At 38.7% G+C, this 16,529-nt stretch overlaps 1 protein-coding gene across 1 annotated transcript; it reads left to right on the forward strand.

Annotated features, from left to right (window-relative positions):
- Positions 1-15,399: 15,399 nt before the first annotated feature.
- LOC130742643 (uncharacterized) lies at positions 15,400-16,236 on the forward strand. The gene has a single exon (XM_057594748.1). The coding sequence runs from the start codon at positions 15,474-15,476 to the stop codon at positions 16,059-16,061; it is 588 nt and encodes a 195-aa protein (XP_057450731.1). The 5' UTR covers positions 15,400-15,473; the 3' UTR covers positions 16,062-16,236.
- Positions 16,237-16,529: the final 293 nt, after the last annotated feature.

The following is a 16,529-nucleotide window of genomic DNA, read 5'->3' on the forward strand; positions in this document are numbered from 1 at the left end:
TGCACCGTACACTAAACGTAGAGAGGAACAACGTCTAGTTCAATTTCTAATGACTCTTCGGAATGATTTTGAGGGGAACGTGGGTCAATTCTGCATCGTAATCCTCTTCCATCAGTTGATTCAGTGGTTAGTGAATTGTTAGCTGAGGAAGTTCGCTTTAAGTCCCAATATGATAAAGGAAAGGTCGACAAAAGAATTCTCTCAAGTCCAAATTCTTCTGTTCTTACTGTTCCTCCTTTTAAAGGAAAATCTCAGGGAAAAGTTGGTATTGATGAGTGTAGCTTTTGTAAGAAAAAAGGCATTGGAAAGCCCGATGCCCAAAACTGATGAACAAGGCACAACAAACACAACAATCCTCTCAATGGAAACCCCCGAGCCAGTTCAACCAAAGCAACTTTAAGAACTTCAGGCCTCCAACACCTAATACTAATGCAGTTACTCATATGTTTGATGAGAGAAAATATGTTTCTGGTCCTTTCTTAGATGATCTTGCTGAACAATTCAACAAATTTCTTGCTGCACAATCGTCATCCATGCCTGTATCGTCTTCCACACACTCATATGTCATGTCTGTTATGTCTGCCTCACAATCTTCAGCCGAGTCCAACATAGGTTTGTCCTCCACTACTCCCCCAGGTATATTTCCATCCTTGTGGATCCTTGACTCTAGAGCATGTCATCACATGTCACCTGATTTCAAATCATTTGTGTCCATACGCCCTGTCTCAATTGTACCTATTGTAACTGCTGATGGCACACCTTTTCCTGTAGAAGGAATTGGTTGTGTTTCCACATCTCGTTTAGCTATTTCAGATGTCTATTGCATTCCTAAATTATGTGTGAGTCTTATTTCTATAAGTCAGTTATGTGATTCTGGTTGCTTACTTTTCTTTACCTCCACCTATTGTTATGTGCAGGATCTGCGGTCTCAGAGGCTGATTGGGACAGGGCCGTAGATATGGGGGACTTTATGTTTTGGAAGAGCTACGAATTCTAGCTGTTGCAGCTACTAGTGCCGACTTGTCGTCCTTTCGTTTGACTCTGTCTTCCTCTAAGTTTTATTTATGACATTCTCGTCTTGGTCATGTTTCTTCCTCCCGTTTGAAATACTTAGTTTCTACAGGAGCCTTAGGAAAGCTGCAAGCTAATGATATTTCTAATTGTTGTGGTTGCAAACTTGCTGAGTTTTCTGCTTTGCCCTTTAGTAAAAGTGTCTCAATTGTTGTTGCACCTTTTGACTTAATTCATTATGATGTATGGGGCCCATCCCCAATTGCTACTAATGGTGGTTCTAGATATTATGTATCTTTTATTGATGATTGCACTCGTTACTGTTGGGTTTATCTTATGAAACATTGTTCTGATTTTATAACCGTCTATCATATGTTTCGTGCTATGGTTAAAACTCAACATAATGTTGTTATTAAGTGTTTTCGATGTGATTTAGGTGGTGAGTATACTTCTAACAAGTTTACTGAACTCCTTGCATCTGATGGTACTTCTCATCAAACCTCTTGGACCGATACTCCTAAACATAATGTAGTTGCTGAAAGAAAACACCGTTATATTGTTGAAACTGCTCGTTCTCTTCTCTTGTCTGCTTCTGTTCCTAGTGAGTTTTGGGGGGAAGCTGTCCTCACTTCTGTTCATGTCATTAACCGAATACCTACCTCTCTCACTTTAGGTTTGTCCCCTTTTGAAAAACTATATGGTTATGCTCCTGATTATTATACCTTGCGAGTCTTTGGTTCTACTTGTTTTGTTCTTCGTTCGCATGTAGAACACAGTAAGTTGTCCTCTCAACCATCAATTTGTGTCTTTCTTGGTTATGGTGATGGTCAAAAGGGTTATCTTTGCTATGACCCTACAAGTAAAAGGGCTATCGTTGCTATGAAAGAAAAATTGAAGAGCTAAGGAGAAGGAGGGAGGGGTAGATCAGATCGAAGAGAGTAGGGAAGTACAGGAAAATGAGGAGAAGGAAGAAGAGGACGAAGAGAGAGAGTTTGGATTGAGATTTTAAATTGAAGGTAAGAGATAAAGAAAAGAGATGATGTAGTGGATTTGGAATTGATGTTGGCATATGTTTAGTGTTGGGATTGACGGTGGTGGGTATACTGGAATGAAGAAGAGGCTCTTCATGGAAGATAGCTCCGACCGCCAGATATGAAGGGGGTGCCGGTGAGATGATTGGTAGAGGGATGTGTCTACATGGAAAGTCTAACAATATAATTTAAAATAAAAAAGCCACGTAATCAATTTACTTTACTCCCATATAGTTTGGACGGATAATTTAACTGCAAGGACGATTGTCAAAACTTGTGCTTTTCAGAGGATGAAAAAGAAGAAAAACATTTCCCACAGACTAAATTCAAAACTTGTGTATTTTACAAGGACAAAAAACTTATTTAAGCTTTACATGGAAAAAAATAAACCATGACTTGGAGCTCCCTTTTACATCTCAAAATTTGGAGTGCAGCGTTATAATGAGACACCAATGATTTGGAAATAATGGAGACACTTGTTGTAACAATAAAATACTTTATATAGTCGGTGGTTTGTTAGATACATCACCCTCCTATAAGAAAGAACATCTCATTATTCCTCATCACCCATAGATGAAAGTTTTTTGACATTATTAGTTGGGGTTGTGGCTGATTTACATACTAGGAGACAATGAGAATATTTCTATTGACAAATTTTTTAGGGTGCCAATGTTATTTATTCATAATTAAAAGGAGAGTACAACCCCATTCAGAGGAGAAAAAATGAAAGAAATCACAATATATTCGCAAAAGTTGAGTAACACCCTAGAAAAAAGAAGCGAACAGAAACTGAGACAACACCAACGCACCAACAAATAAAAAGCCCAAAAAACCAAAAGAACGGTGCAAGGCCCTGATAAAGCAACTTGCCAATTTTCTCTTAGGTCTTCCGTTGGACCACAAATGACCTCTTCATCACTGTCGGGGATTGCCATACCCGTAATTGATAATTAAAAAATTAGACTTTGTGTAAATTTTTTAATTAAAGGGAATTAGATTTCATAGAGACGATGCGAATAGTAAAAATAATAAACACAAACAATAGAATTGGACAGATTCATGAAAACACAAAAAAAGTCTTACAAACAGAGATTAAGGGTGCCCCACCCTAATAAAGTTCCCTCAAAACAGATAATCATGAAAAACAAGAGCCGAAAATAGTTACATCAAAACAAAGGACGATGTCTATGACATAATAGAAGTTCACATCAGTACACAAAACCAAAGAGTTCATAAACGATTAGAAGAACGAGTAACGAAAATGTGAAAAACACCTCTCTCCTTGGTTGGCATGATGCCTACTTTGTCTCCGATAGCCAACTTATTGTCTTTCACAAATCCGTACCATCCTTTCCCCAAAGCACATTGATACCTATTTGTTGCATGCCAAAGTACCTTGCAGTGAAAATGATAATCATATTCACGGGTATCATAGGAGACCAATGTGCAGGATTGCAATGACGGATCCATCCACATGCGAACAAACCACGCTGGTATCGCCTACATTAAACACATTATATGGTGTAAGGATAAGGACATATGAATGTAATAAAAAAAATACTCATGGCATAGTAAAAGATAATATATAAATAAGTTAAGAGACCAAGGTTTGAGTCCCTCTGGACTGATTCTTGGTGATCACCATGAAGAACCCTGGTTCCAGTTGTGATTCATAACCGCATTCCTCATCTGAATCATAGTCGGAACTCATGGTGTTAGATGGAGAGAGCTCTACGGAAAAGAAGATGAGAGTAGATGATGATAGTGGGGTTGGGTTATTATACTAATGGTCAGTGGGGATTCAATACTGTGTGATAGTCAATTAAAGAGTTGAGAATTCCACTTTTCATTATGGCCGCTCAAAGTTGCAGAGATTCGGGTTGACTTTCGACTAACCATTAAATGAAATTCAATGACCATTGAATACAATTTATTGGTGGATAAGGATGACCACAAAAAAACACACTGAGAATAACCATTGTGCGATTTTTTTTAAAATGGAGTAGAATGTGGGGATGGGGAGGGAGGCCGCGCATATAGGCCGAATGGCCCAAATAAAAGTTAGGTAAGTAAAAAAATTCATCGGAAATTAGTATATCCATGTGAGCCTATCATTCCAACTTTAGTTGTATTAAAACCCTGAATGAAAAGAAAATGGACTATTATATACATTATAGAATATGCAATAATGAAAGAAACTTAAGTTTTATGTTTTAGTGAGATTTTATACTATTATTGAAGGTGTAGTAACAAAAAAACTAAATTTGGAATGTGGGGGTGGGAAGATAAGCCACGAATGGGCCGAGTGGCCTATTGGATAAGTTAAAAAAAACTTTATGAACTGAAGATTATCACCAAAATTTAGTATACCCATGTGATCCATGGTCCATTCAAAATACACAAGTTCTGAATATCGTCCTTGGTTTTTTTTTCTTCTTTCTCGTCCTCAGAAAATCACAAATATTGACACGCATCCCTACTGTTAGATTTTCCGTCAAAACTAAACGAAATTCCACGTGTACGTCACATGTGTATTTTTTAAAAACTTTATTTGCTAAAATATTCTCAATCACCTTTCCATTCCCCACCTCCATCTCCACTTTTCCCCTCTGCGCTAGAAACTCATTGGCGCCACCACCTTCAACCCCAAACCAATAACCCAACTTCCTCTACTTCACCTTCAATACAGAGACAACCTAAACTAAAAATCCCCCCACTATTGATCTTTATATGTCAACTTGTTCTCAAAATTAAATAAAGATGCCCTATTTCTGTAAAATGAACTGAACCCAATAGAATGCAATTTGGCATTGCAACTGAAGGAATCTTTTGGAAGAGAAAAGGGAGGGAACAAACAAGGGCATTTTTTGGTGATAAATAGTCACATCTCATACAAATAGGCTTTCTAAGAGTTCTGCCGGGTCGGGGCAAGGATATGCTCTTCAACTTTTCTTTCATTGTTTCCCTCTTCTCCTTTTGAAGGAGAAGAGGAGAAGAGGGAAACAATGAAAGAAAAGTTGAAGAGCTAGGGAGAAAGAGGGAGGGGTAGATCGGATCGAAGGTAGTAGGGAAGTATAGGGAAATGAGGAGAAGGAAGAAGAGGACGGACATGAAGGGTTTGGATTGAGATTTTAAATTGAAGGTAAAAGATAAAGAAAAGAGATGATGTAGTGGATTTGGAATTGATGTTGGCATAGGTTCAGTGTTGGTGTTGACGGTGGTGGGTATACTGGAATGAAGAAGAGGCTCTTCATGGAAGATAGCTCCGACTGCCAGATCTGAAGGGGGTGCCGGTGAGATGATTGGTATAGGGAGTTGTCTACATGGAAAATCTAACAATATAACTTAAAAGAAAAAAGCCACGTAATCATTTTACTTTACTCCCATATAGTTTGGACGGAAAGTTTAACTACAAGTACGATTGCCAAAACTTGTGCTTTCCAGAGGATGAAAAAGAAGAAAAACATTTCCCACAGACAAAATTCAAAACTTTTGTATTTTACAAGGACCAAAAACTTATTTAAGCCTTACATGGAAAAAAATAAACCATGAATTGGAGCTCCCTTTTACGTCTCAAAATTTGGAGTGCAGAGTTATAATGAGACACCAATGGTTTGGAAATAATCGAAGACACTTGTTGTAACAATAAAATACTTTATATAGTTGGTTGTTTGTGAGATACATCACCCGCCTATATGAAAGAACATCTCATTATTCCTCATCACCCATAGATGAAAGTTTTTTGACATTATTAGTTGGGGTTGTGGCTGATTTACATACTAGGAGACAGTGAGAATATTTCGATTGACAAATTTTTTGATGGTGCAAATGTGATTTATTCATAATTAAAAGGAGAGTACAACCCCCTTCAGAGGAGAAAACACGAAAGAAATCACAATATATCCACAAAATTTGAGTAACACCCTAGAAAAAAAGGGATCAGAAACTGAGGCAACACCAACACACCAACAAATTAAAAGTGCTCGTTCTCTTCTCTTGTCTGCTTCTGTTCGTTGTGAGTTTTGGGGGGAAGTTGTCCTCACTTCTGTTCATGTCATTAGGTTTGTTCCCTTTTGAAAAACTATATGGTTATGCTCCTGATTATTCTACCTTGCGAGTCTTTGGTTCTCCTTGTTTTGTTCTTCGTCTGCATGTAGAACGCAGTAAGTTGTCATCTCATTCATCAATTTGTGTCTTTCTTGGTTATGTGATGGTCAAAAGGGTTATCGTTGCTATGACCCTACAAGTAAAAATTTTTATGTTTCACGCCATGTTGTGTTTCTTGAACATATTCCCTTTTACACTGTTCGTTCTAATCCACATGATCTTACCAAATCTGATCTCATTTGTATTTATCCCTTATCTACATATTCGGCCATCACAGATGCTCCCCTTGTTCCCCATAGTCAAACTAACTCTTTGTTGGGAGCAATAATAGAAAGGAGAGAAGAGAGAAAGAAAAATCACACAGGAGTTTTTAACGTGGTTCGGAACACAATGTGTGTACCTACGTCCACGGCTACACTAGGTAGTAATATTTCTTTTGGTGTGTAAAATGCTTACAATGAGGTGCTTATATATAGTAGGAGTAAGTCAACCTCCTCCTTATTCTAAGCGATGTGGGACTTACAAATATACTACATAAGCAATGTGGGACTACAAATAGACTACATAACATAACAATTCTCCCACTTGGAGTCTAATTGTAGTACTTCTTGTAAGCAATAAGCTAATCTGCTCTCCACCTAGTGTAGCGCCTTCGTCTTCAATTATCCTCGAAGGCCAGCTGAGGCAATGCAAAGCCTCAGCTTATCAGCTGTAACAGTCTTGGTCAACATATCAGCTGGATTCTCTGATCCTGAGATCTTCAACAGAGATAATTCTTCATCATTGATAAGTTCTCTGATGAAATGATACTTCATCTGTATGTGCTTGCATCTGGAGTGAAAGACAGGATTTTTTGCAAGACAAATAGCACTTTGACTGTCACTAAACAATGGAGGAACATCTTGTTCTTTTCCCAATTCTTTGAGAAAATTCTTCAGCCATATCATCTCCTTGGCTGCTTCTGAAATGGCAACATATTCTGATTCAGTGGTTGAGAGAACAACTCTATTTTGAAGTTTAGACTTCCAACTCACAGCAGTTTCTCCTAAGGTGAAAATATAACCTGTGGTGCTTTTTCCACCATCTGAGTCTCCTCCTAGATCTGCATCAGAAAACCCCTGTAAAGTGAGATCATTTCTTCTAAAGCATAGACACATTCTTGAAGAACCCTTCAGATATCTCAGTATCCACTTTACACCTTCCCAATGCTCCTTCCAAGGATTTGACATGAATCTGCTGACAATTCCCACAGCATGTGCTATATCAGGTCTTGTACAAACCATAGCATACATCAAGCTCCCTACTGCAGATGCATAAGGAACTGTTGACATGTAACTTTCTTCTTCATCTGTTTGTGGGGACTGCTTCTTTGAAAACTTTAAGTGATTTCCCAAAGGGGTGCTTCTGGTATTGGCATCTCCAACATTGAATCTGTCCAGTAATTTTTCAACATATTTCTCTTGGGACAACTTCAGAACACCTTCTGATCTATTTCTGGAAATCCTCATACCAAGGATTTGTTTGGCTGGACCAAGATCCTTCATCTCAAAGTTTTCTGACATCTGTTGCTTCAACCTGTTAATTTCAGTCATATTTGATCCTGCTATCAACATGTCATTAACATACAAAGCAAGAATAATATAACTGTCAGCAAATTTCTTAACATAGCAACAATGATCCATGTCACATCTATTAAAACCTGAGTTGCTCATAAACTCATTAAACTTCTTGTACCACTGTCTCGGTGCCTGTTTCAGACCGTACAAGCTTTTGTGAAGCTTGCATACAAGATTCTTCGTGCCTGGAACTTCAAAACCTTCAAGTTGTGTCATATAAATCTCTTCTTCCAAATCACCATGTAGGAATGCAGTTTTAACATCTAACTGCTCCAAGTGAAGATTCTCTACAGCTACAATACTCAGGATAACTCTTATAGTGGTCATTTTGACAACTGGAGAAAAAATCTCTGTGAAGTCAATTCCTTGCTTCTGCTGAAACCCTTTCACTACAAGTCTTGCCTTGTACCTTCTGCTGCCATCAGATTCTTCCTTCAGTCTATAGACCCATCTGTTCTGTAGAGCTTTCTTTCCTTCTGGTAACTTGGTCAAAGACCATGTTCCATTCTTCTGAAGGGACGTCATCTCGTCTTTCATTGCTAGCTCCCACTTGATAGAGTCATTCCCCTGCATGGCTTCACCAAAATATTCTGGCTCTCCAGCATCAGTTAACAACAGATAATTCAACGAAGGAGAATACCTTTGTGGTGCTTTCGGCGTTCTTGTAGATTTCCTCACTTGAGTTATAGGAGTTTCAATTACTGTTGTTGGCTCTTGTTCCAGCTCAACTTCTACCTCATCATCCTCGTTCTCAGGATTAATCTGGTTTCTTTTGGCTACATCACTTTCTGAAATTTCTTCCAATGCCACTCTTTCAGAAAGTTCCAACTGTTTACTTGAACTCATAGACTCTGCAGAAGACCTGTCTTTATAAAGCACACTTTCATTAAAAGTAACATTTCTGCTTCTAATGATTTTCCTGTTTTGTTCATCCCAAAACCTGTAGCCATACATATCAGACCCATAACCAATAAAGAAACATTTTATGGCCTTGGGGTCCAATTTGTCTCTCCTATCGGAGTCTATAAGAACATAAGAGACACAACCGAAGACTTTCAAATGTGAAAGACTTACCTCCTTTCCAGACCATACCTCTTCAGGCAACTGATAATCCAAGGGAACAGATGGTCCTCGATTTATCAGGTAAGCTGCTGTATTAATGGCATCTGCCCAAAACATTTTTGGCAACCCGGACTGGATTCGCATACATCTAGCCCTTTCGTTCAAGGTCCTGTTCATTCTTTCCGCGACACCATTTTGCTCAGGTGTAGCTGGTATTGTCTTGATCATTCTGATCCCATTTTCTGAACAAAACTTTTTGAACTCCTGGCTGTCATACTCCCCGCCATTATCAGATTTCAGACTCTTAATCTTCAAGCCTGTCTGATTTTCAACTTCTGTTTTCCACCCTTTAAACACAGAAAACACATCAGATTTATTTTTGAGAAAATAAACCCATACCTTTCTTGTTGAGTCATCTATGAAGGTGACATAATAGCGTGAACCTCCAAGAGATTTCACTGGGGCTGGACCCCACACATCTGTATGCACCAATTCGAGCTTTTCTGATTTTGATTTCCTGCCTGCTTTTGAGAAGCTAACCTTTCTCTGTTTCCCCAAAATGCAATGCTCACAAACACCAAGATCAACATGCTTCAAATTTGACACCTTACCCTTTGATGCCATGATCTTCATTCCTTTTTCACTCATGTGTCCAAGTCTTTGATGCCATATAGATGAGCTATTGACAGCTTCAGTTACTGCTATCATGTCCTCCTCTGCAACCATATAAAGGGAGCCTCGTTTCTTTCCTCGAGCTACAACCAGATTGCCTTTCGTCACCTTCCAAGCTCCACCCCCAAAAGTGGTGTGATAACCCTCATCATCCAACTGGCCTATAGAGATCAAATTTCTCTTTATTCCAGGGACATGTCTGACATTATGCAATGTCCAGAGAGTTCCATTAGAGGATCTGATATCAATATCACCTCTTCCCACAATATCAAGTGGTTTTCCATCTGCAAGATAAACCTTTCCAAACTTTCCACATATATAGTTAGATAATAATTCTTTTGAAGGAATAGTATGAAAAGATGCACCTGAATCAATAACCCATGAATCAACCGGACTATCCAAGCTGCAAATTAATGCGTCTGCTACTTCCTCAGTTGCTGCATTAGCAGATTCATCATCATCTTGCCTCTTTTGGTAATATTTCTTCTTCCTTGGGGCTTTGCATTGATTGGTGAAGTGACCTTTTCTGTCACAATTCCAGCAAGTGATATCATTCCTGACTCTTGTCTGACTTCTGCCTCTTGATTTTGATCTGCCTCGGCCTTGGCTTTGATTGTGACTCTTCTGGCTACCTCTTCCTCTACTTTCAGTATTCAATGCTGAACCGAAAGTGTTTGAAGACTCTCCTGAATCTTTCCTGCGAATATCTTCGCTTAAGATCAGGTCTCTGATGTCATCAAACTTCAGCTTGTTATCCCTTGCGGAGTTACTAACCGCAGTGACAGTTGCAGCCCAACTATCCGGTAAGGATTGTAACAGACTCAATGCCATCAATTCGTCGTCAAAGGTAATCTTCACTGACGATAGCTGCGAAATAATTGTATTAAAGCTATTAATGTGTTCAGTTACAGAGTTACCTTCTCCCATTCTGAGATTGAATAGACGTCGTATCAGATGTACTTTATTGGCGGCAGATGGCTTCTCGTACATATTTGATAATGCCTTCATCAGATCTGCAGTAGTCTTCTCATTCACAATGTTGAAGGCAACATTTTTGGATAACGTCAATCTGATCACACCAAGGGCCTGTCGATCTAACAGATCCCAGTCTTCCTGCTTCATGTCGTTTGGCTTCTTCCCTGTCAAGGGTTGATACAACTTCTTTTGGTACAGATAGTCCTCCATCTGCATCTTCCAAAACCCGAAGTCTCTGCCATCGAACCTCTCGATCTTCACCTTCCCTTCTTCTAGCGCCATTGCTCCCACTTCTTCCTCTAAACTGAGGATCTATCCCACGAACCTAAAGCTCTTGATACCAGTTGTTGGGAGCAATAATAGAAAGGAGAGAAGAGAGAAAGAAAAATCACACAGGAGTTTTTAACGTGGTTCGGAACACAATGTGTGTACCTACGTCCACGGCTACACTAGGTAGTAATATTTCTTTTGGTGTGTAAAATGCTTACAATGAGGTGCTTATATATAGTAGGAGAAAGTCAACCTCCTCCTTATTCTAAGCGATGTGGGACTTACAAATAGACTACATAAGCAATGTGGGACTACAAATAGACTACATAACATAACACTCTTATGTTGTGCTTTGCAGGGTCCTGCTACTCCTAAAGCCTCATTTGCCCCCATGCCTCCCCAAGCAACTTGTGAGATTGTGGATCTTCAACCTCATCGTCCTCAACGTGACCGTAAGTCCACTCAAAATCATGACTTTGTTTATTCTTTATATTCCACTTCATTTGCTTCCTTTTTAACCTCCATTCATAGCTTGTCTGAGCCCTCATCCTATAAAGAGGCAATTCTTGATCCTTTTTGGCAGCATTCTATGGAAGAACAACTCTCCGCTCTACACAAGACCGATACTTGGGATCTTGTCTCTTTTCCTCAAGGAAAAACTGCAAATGTTTCTCGTTGGGTTTATAAGGTCAAAACCAAGTCTGATGGGTTTGTTGAGAGATACAAAGCTCGTTTAGTTGCTAAGGGGGATTTTCTCAATAGTATGGTATGGATTATGAAGAGACCTTTACTCTTGTTGCTAAAATGACCAGTATTCGCACCCTTATTGCAGTTGCATTTACTCGCCAGTGGCATATTTCTCAACTGGTTGTTAAAAATGTCTTCTTGAATGGCTATCTGCAGGAAGAGGTTTATATGGTTCCTCCACCAGGTGTTTTTCATCATCCATGTGCAGTGTGCAAATTGAAGAAGGCTCTCTACAGGCTTAAACAATTCCCTCGTGCTTGGTTTGAGAAGTTCTCCATTGTGATTGAATCCCTTGGTTTCACCTCTAGCCCCCATGATTCTGCATTGTTTGTCAAATGCTCTCCTCGTGGTCGTACTTTGCTATCTCTTTATGTTGATGATATGATTATTACTGGGGATGATGTTGTTGAGATTACAAACTTGAAACTTCAATTGGCTAAACAATTTGAGATGAAAGATTTGGGTACTCTTCGTTATTTTCTGGGAATTGAGGTTGACTATTCCCCTCGAGGTTATCTCCTTTCTCAATCCAAGTACATTGCCACCATTCTTGCACAAGCTCGTCTACTGATACTCGAACAGTTGACACTCCTCTTGAGCTTAATACAGATATAACTCATCTGATGGTGTCCATTTGGAAGATCCTACTTTGTATCGCACTCTTGTTGGCAGCTTGGTGTATCTTACCATTACTACTAGACCTCACTTTTCTTATGCAGTGCATGTTGTTAGTCAGTCTGTTTCCTCCCCTACTATAGTTCATTGGGCAGCTGTTCTTCGCATTCTTCGTTATCTTCGGGGAACTCAGTTTCAAAGCCTCTTATTCACTTCCTCTTCTTCATTGGAGCTGCGTGCTTACTCTGATGCTGATTGAGCTGGTTCTCCATATGATAGGAAATCTACTACTGGTTTTTGTATTTTTCTTGGAGATTCTCTTATTTCTTGGAAAAGTAAAAAGCTAGTTGTTGTCTCCTGATCTTCTACTGAAGCTGAATATTGTGTCATGGTATCCACTACTATAGAAATTGTTTGGTTGTGTTGGTTACTAGAGTCCATGGGTGTCTCCCTCTCTGCACCTAGTCCTATGTATTGTGATAATATGAGTGTCATCCAGATTACTCGCAATTCCGTCTTTCATGAACGCACCAAGCACATTGAGATTGATTGCCATTTCACTAGACATCATTTTCAGCAGGGGACTATCACCAGCTTGCTGACATGTTTACCAAGTCTCATTCTGCTCGGCGTTTTCGTTTCTTGGTTGGCAAACTAACGATGCTCCCTGTTAATGCATCGTGAGTTTGATGAGGGATGTTATATAATATTAGCTTATTTTATTATTGATGTTTTATGGGTAGAATAATCTTTTACTCTTTGCCTATTTATACTTTGTTTTGTCTCTTATTGTATCTAATGAATACTATTGTTTTGCCTCCAATTAAACCCTAGCACATCTTTCTCTTATGCTCTTTTCTCATCTTCTCCACTTCTCCTAACAATATGCACGTCACATAAATTAAAATATGCAGAAGTAGATTTTTTGAATTTAAGTTATTAACAAAGTTTTTGGAAGTCAATGCTTAGAAAATGGGAGAGGAAATTGGGAACGTTTACTTAAAAAGTTGTCAGACATCACTCGTGTAAACCTTAATCAAGATATATGCGGGTACGGTTCAATCCGCGAATCCGATCAAACCGATCTGATCCGAACACATTATGGTGGATTGGATTGGATCATTGGTTCGGTTCGGATTTTTTGATTGTATCCGATCACCATCTGTTCGGGCCGAGTATCGGATTCAGGGATTGAAAAACTGATGAATCCGAACCAACCCAATGGTATTTAGATTCTTTTTTTACTTGAACCCAAAGACTCTAACCTATTACATAATTTACATTTGAAGAGATATGGAGACATATTCACTACTGTTTAACATTTTGCTGCCTATTTTGTTTTAATGAAAACTTGTAGTACCAATACTTTAAGACCTAAATTAATATTTTTTACGTTAAAGCTTATATTTCGTTACCTATTTATATTTGTATTGGATGTTGATTTTAGTTTTTTTATTTTTTATGTTTGATTATATAGATTATGTCATTATAAAATGTTTTTTTTTTAATAATTTTTCACGTTTTTATAATAAATTCCATGTAAATTTCAAAATAATAATTTTTTTATTTCAAATCCGATAATCCGAACCGAATCAATACAATTGAGATCGAGTTGGTTTTGGTTATGTTCCAAAATCAAAAATCAAGAAATCCGATTCAATCCAAACCGAAACATCCTAAATTCGAATCAATCCGGTCCGATTACACCCCTAATAGCTATTATAAGGAGATGGAAGTCGGCAAAATCTTCTAGATTTCAGTTTTCACCCAAATTTAGAATTCAAAAATTAAATTTAAAGGATACTAAAACCTAGAATGAAGTACAAAATTTGGAAAAGTGGTTGCAGTGAAGGTTGCAACTTTATAACATGTAATCATGATTGAAGTCATAACTGCCATAAGTGTGTTGCTCTATTAATTAATCACAACATTTTAAATTCAAATTGGCCTAGCTAGCATATTAGAAATTGGGAGGCCTATATTCAATCACAAAAGCTAGCTCAAGAGTTGAGGTTTGCAGTACCCTTATAAAGACTATCTATGCTCTATCTCTAGCTAATGTGGGACTTCTAACACACCCCCTCATGTCCAGGACTGAACAACCTGGAACGTGGGATCAACAACAACGGGTGGCCCAATTATGAGAGGTCCCCACAACAAACAACAAATGGATCTAGGATACGCTCTGATACCATATAAGAAATTGGGAGACCTATACTCAAGCGCAAAAGCTAGCTCAAGAGTTGAGGTTTGCACTACCCTTATAAAGACTATTTATGCTCTATCTCTAGCCAATGTGAGACTTCTAACATAACAGAGTCAAAAGAACCTTTCCAGTTTGGTTATGGTATGAAGAATGTTTGTTTGTGTTCAACCAAAAAGGAAACTAAAGGACACCCTAGAACTTGTCTCAATTTTCTAATTCCCAAAACATTGAGATTTGATTAAAGTGATATAACTTGATATTGCATTACATGCCAAGTTAGGGGACTCGAGTCTGCCTGGCCCAAATGGCCATGAGGTCCAATGACATCCCCTAAGTTTTTTTAATCAAATGAATGCCAAAATGGTGGCTGAGATGACTAACTTAAGGAATATCCCGTCCCAACATTGACCGAACAGATCGTTTTGAGACATTTAATGAAATAGTACAATAGTTAACCATTATATATTGGAAGACCTTCATGCATAAGACTTTCTTGAGATCTCAAGTTAAAAAAAACTACGATCATCATGCGTATAAATACAGATTTTATCGTTCACTATACGTAATCAGACATAACTCAATTTACTTGCTATTAATTTTTTTTAGACTTTGAAATTCTTACTCTAGCTTTACTTCAGCATTAGAATGGGTATTTTCTGCAAGTGCACTCTCACCATGCGAAGGTTAGAGATACAAATGGTTCAATTTGTGGAAGAACACACCATTAAGAGCGGCTTAACTCTCTTGTGCCCCCTGATGTGATTCGTCCAATCTCACAATTTTCCAAACTCACGTAAGGATTCTTAAGTCTAAACAAATCTCACACGTGAGGTTCAACCCACTAACTCTAAAGCATGAGCCCAGCCCCCCCCCCCCCCACCAATAATAAAGGTTGGTTCTAAAAAATAAATTAAAGTACGTAGCACTAATTAAATATCTAAGCAAGTTCTAAGATGGTAGGTTTATTCAAATGCATATTTAAAACCCCACGTTTTTTCTTCTCCTCCTTTTTCCCCCACTACATACACTCACACATATAAATAACCCCCTTGCCCCTCCCCTTCAATTCATCCTTTCAGTGCCTCAATCTCTCTCTCTCTCTCTCTCTCTCTCTCTCTCTCTAAAATTCCAAGCAAATTACATATAAAACAGCTTATAGAAATGGAAAACAATACACAAGTACTAGCTAAGAGAGTGTGGAGCATGATACGTGTGGCATTCTACATGTTGAGGAAAGGCGTCACAAAGGGAAAGCTCATGATGGACCTCAACACCATGCTCAAACGCCGCCGCAAGCTCGCCGGCAAAGCCATCACCAACCTCATGTTCCACCACCACAACCACGCCAACTCGGTCTCAAGCCGACAATTCACCGCTGCCAGGGAGTACGAGTTCAGCTGCAGCAACACCCCCAACAACTTCTTCACCCTCGGCCACAGCAACAAGCGCCACCGCCACAACAACTTCTTCACGCGCTCTCACGCGCAGCCCACACTTGACGACGACGCCGTGACTGCTAATGCAGTTAAGGCCGTGCTGGAGATGCTGAACAATGAGGCCGTGGCCGAGGCGATGTCTCCGGCATTACCCGGGTTCGGGCGGAGCCCTATGGTGAGGCAGCTGAGGGTGACTGACTCGCCGTTCCCACTGCAAGACAGTGAGATTGTGGGAGAAAAAGATAGCCAGGTGGACAAGGCAGCTGATGAGTTTATAAAGAGGTTCTACATGGAGTTGAGGCAGCAAGATTGAGCAGCATTGTTCAGTTTCTTTCTTTCTTGAGACAAGTTAACAATTTCAATTTTGATTATTTGTTAATTAAAGCAATTGTTTTGAGCAGTTTTGTAGTATGTTCTTGTTCAGTTCAGTTGCTGCTTAATATATATGGACAATAAAAGAGAAGTTAAGGAGCATGATTAACTCTCAAGGCTGTGTATTTTCAAATTTTATGTTGCTTATTAATTATCTGTTTCCAAATTTTTTGTCAAAAGTTTGTTCATCTATATCTATACCTCTTTCTGATTTGAAGCTTTGAAAATGTTTGAGAATGATAGCTCAAGTAGAAAGAGCTGAATGATATATGAGTTGGGAATGAGAAAATTCAAAGATTAATATTTCATAGAAGTAATTTATATCTTTATGATGTAGCAAAGAAGAAGCTTTGGAAATTAATAATCCTCCTATAATTACTTGCAAAGATCAAATTTGTGTGGAAAGGTC

This window comes from Lotus japonicus, chromosome 3 (assembly GCF_012489685.1).
Source record: "Lotus japonicus ecotype B-129 chromosome 3, LjGifu_v1.2".
NCBI classification, from domain to species: domain Eukaryota; kingdom Viridiplantae; phylum Streptophyta; class Magnoliopsida; order Fabales; family Fabaceae; genus Lotus; species Lotus japonicus.

Bases quoted from the DNA above. Each gene is read 5' to 3' on its own strand.
- LOC130742643 (XM_057594748.1), top strand. From the start codon at position 15,474: ATGGAAAACAATACACAAGTACTAGCTAAGAGAGTGTGGAGCATGATA.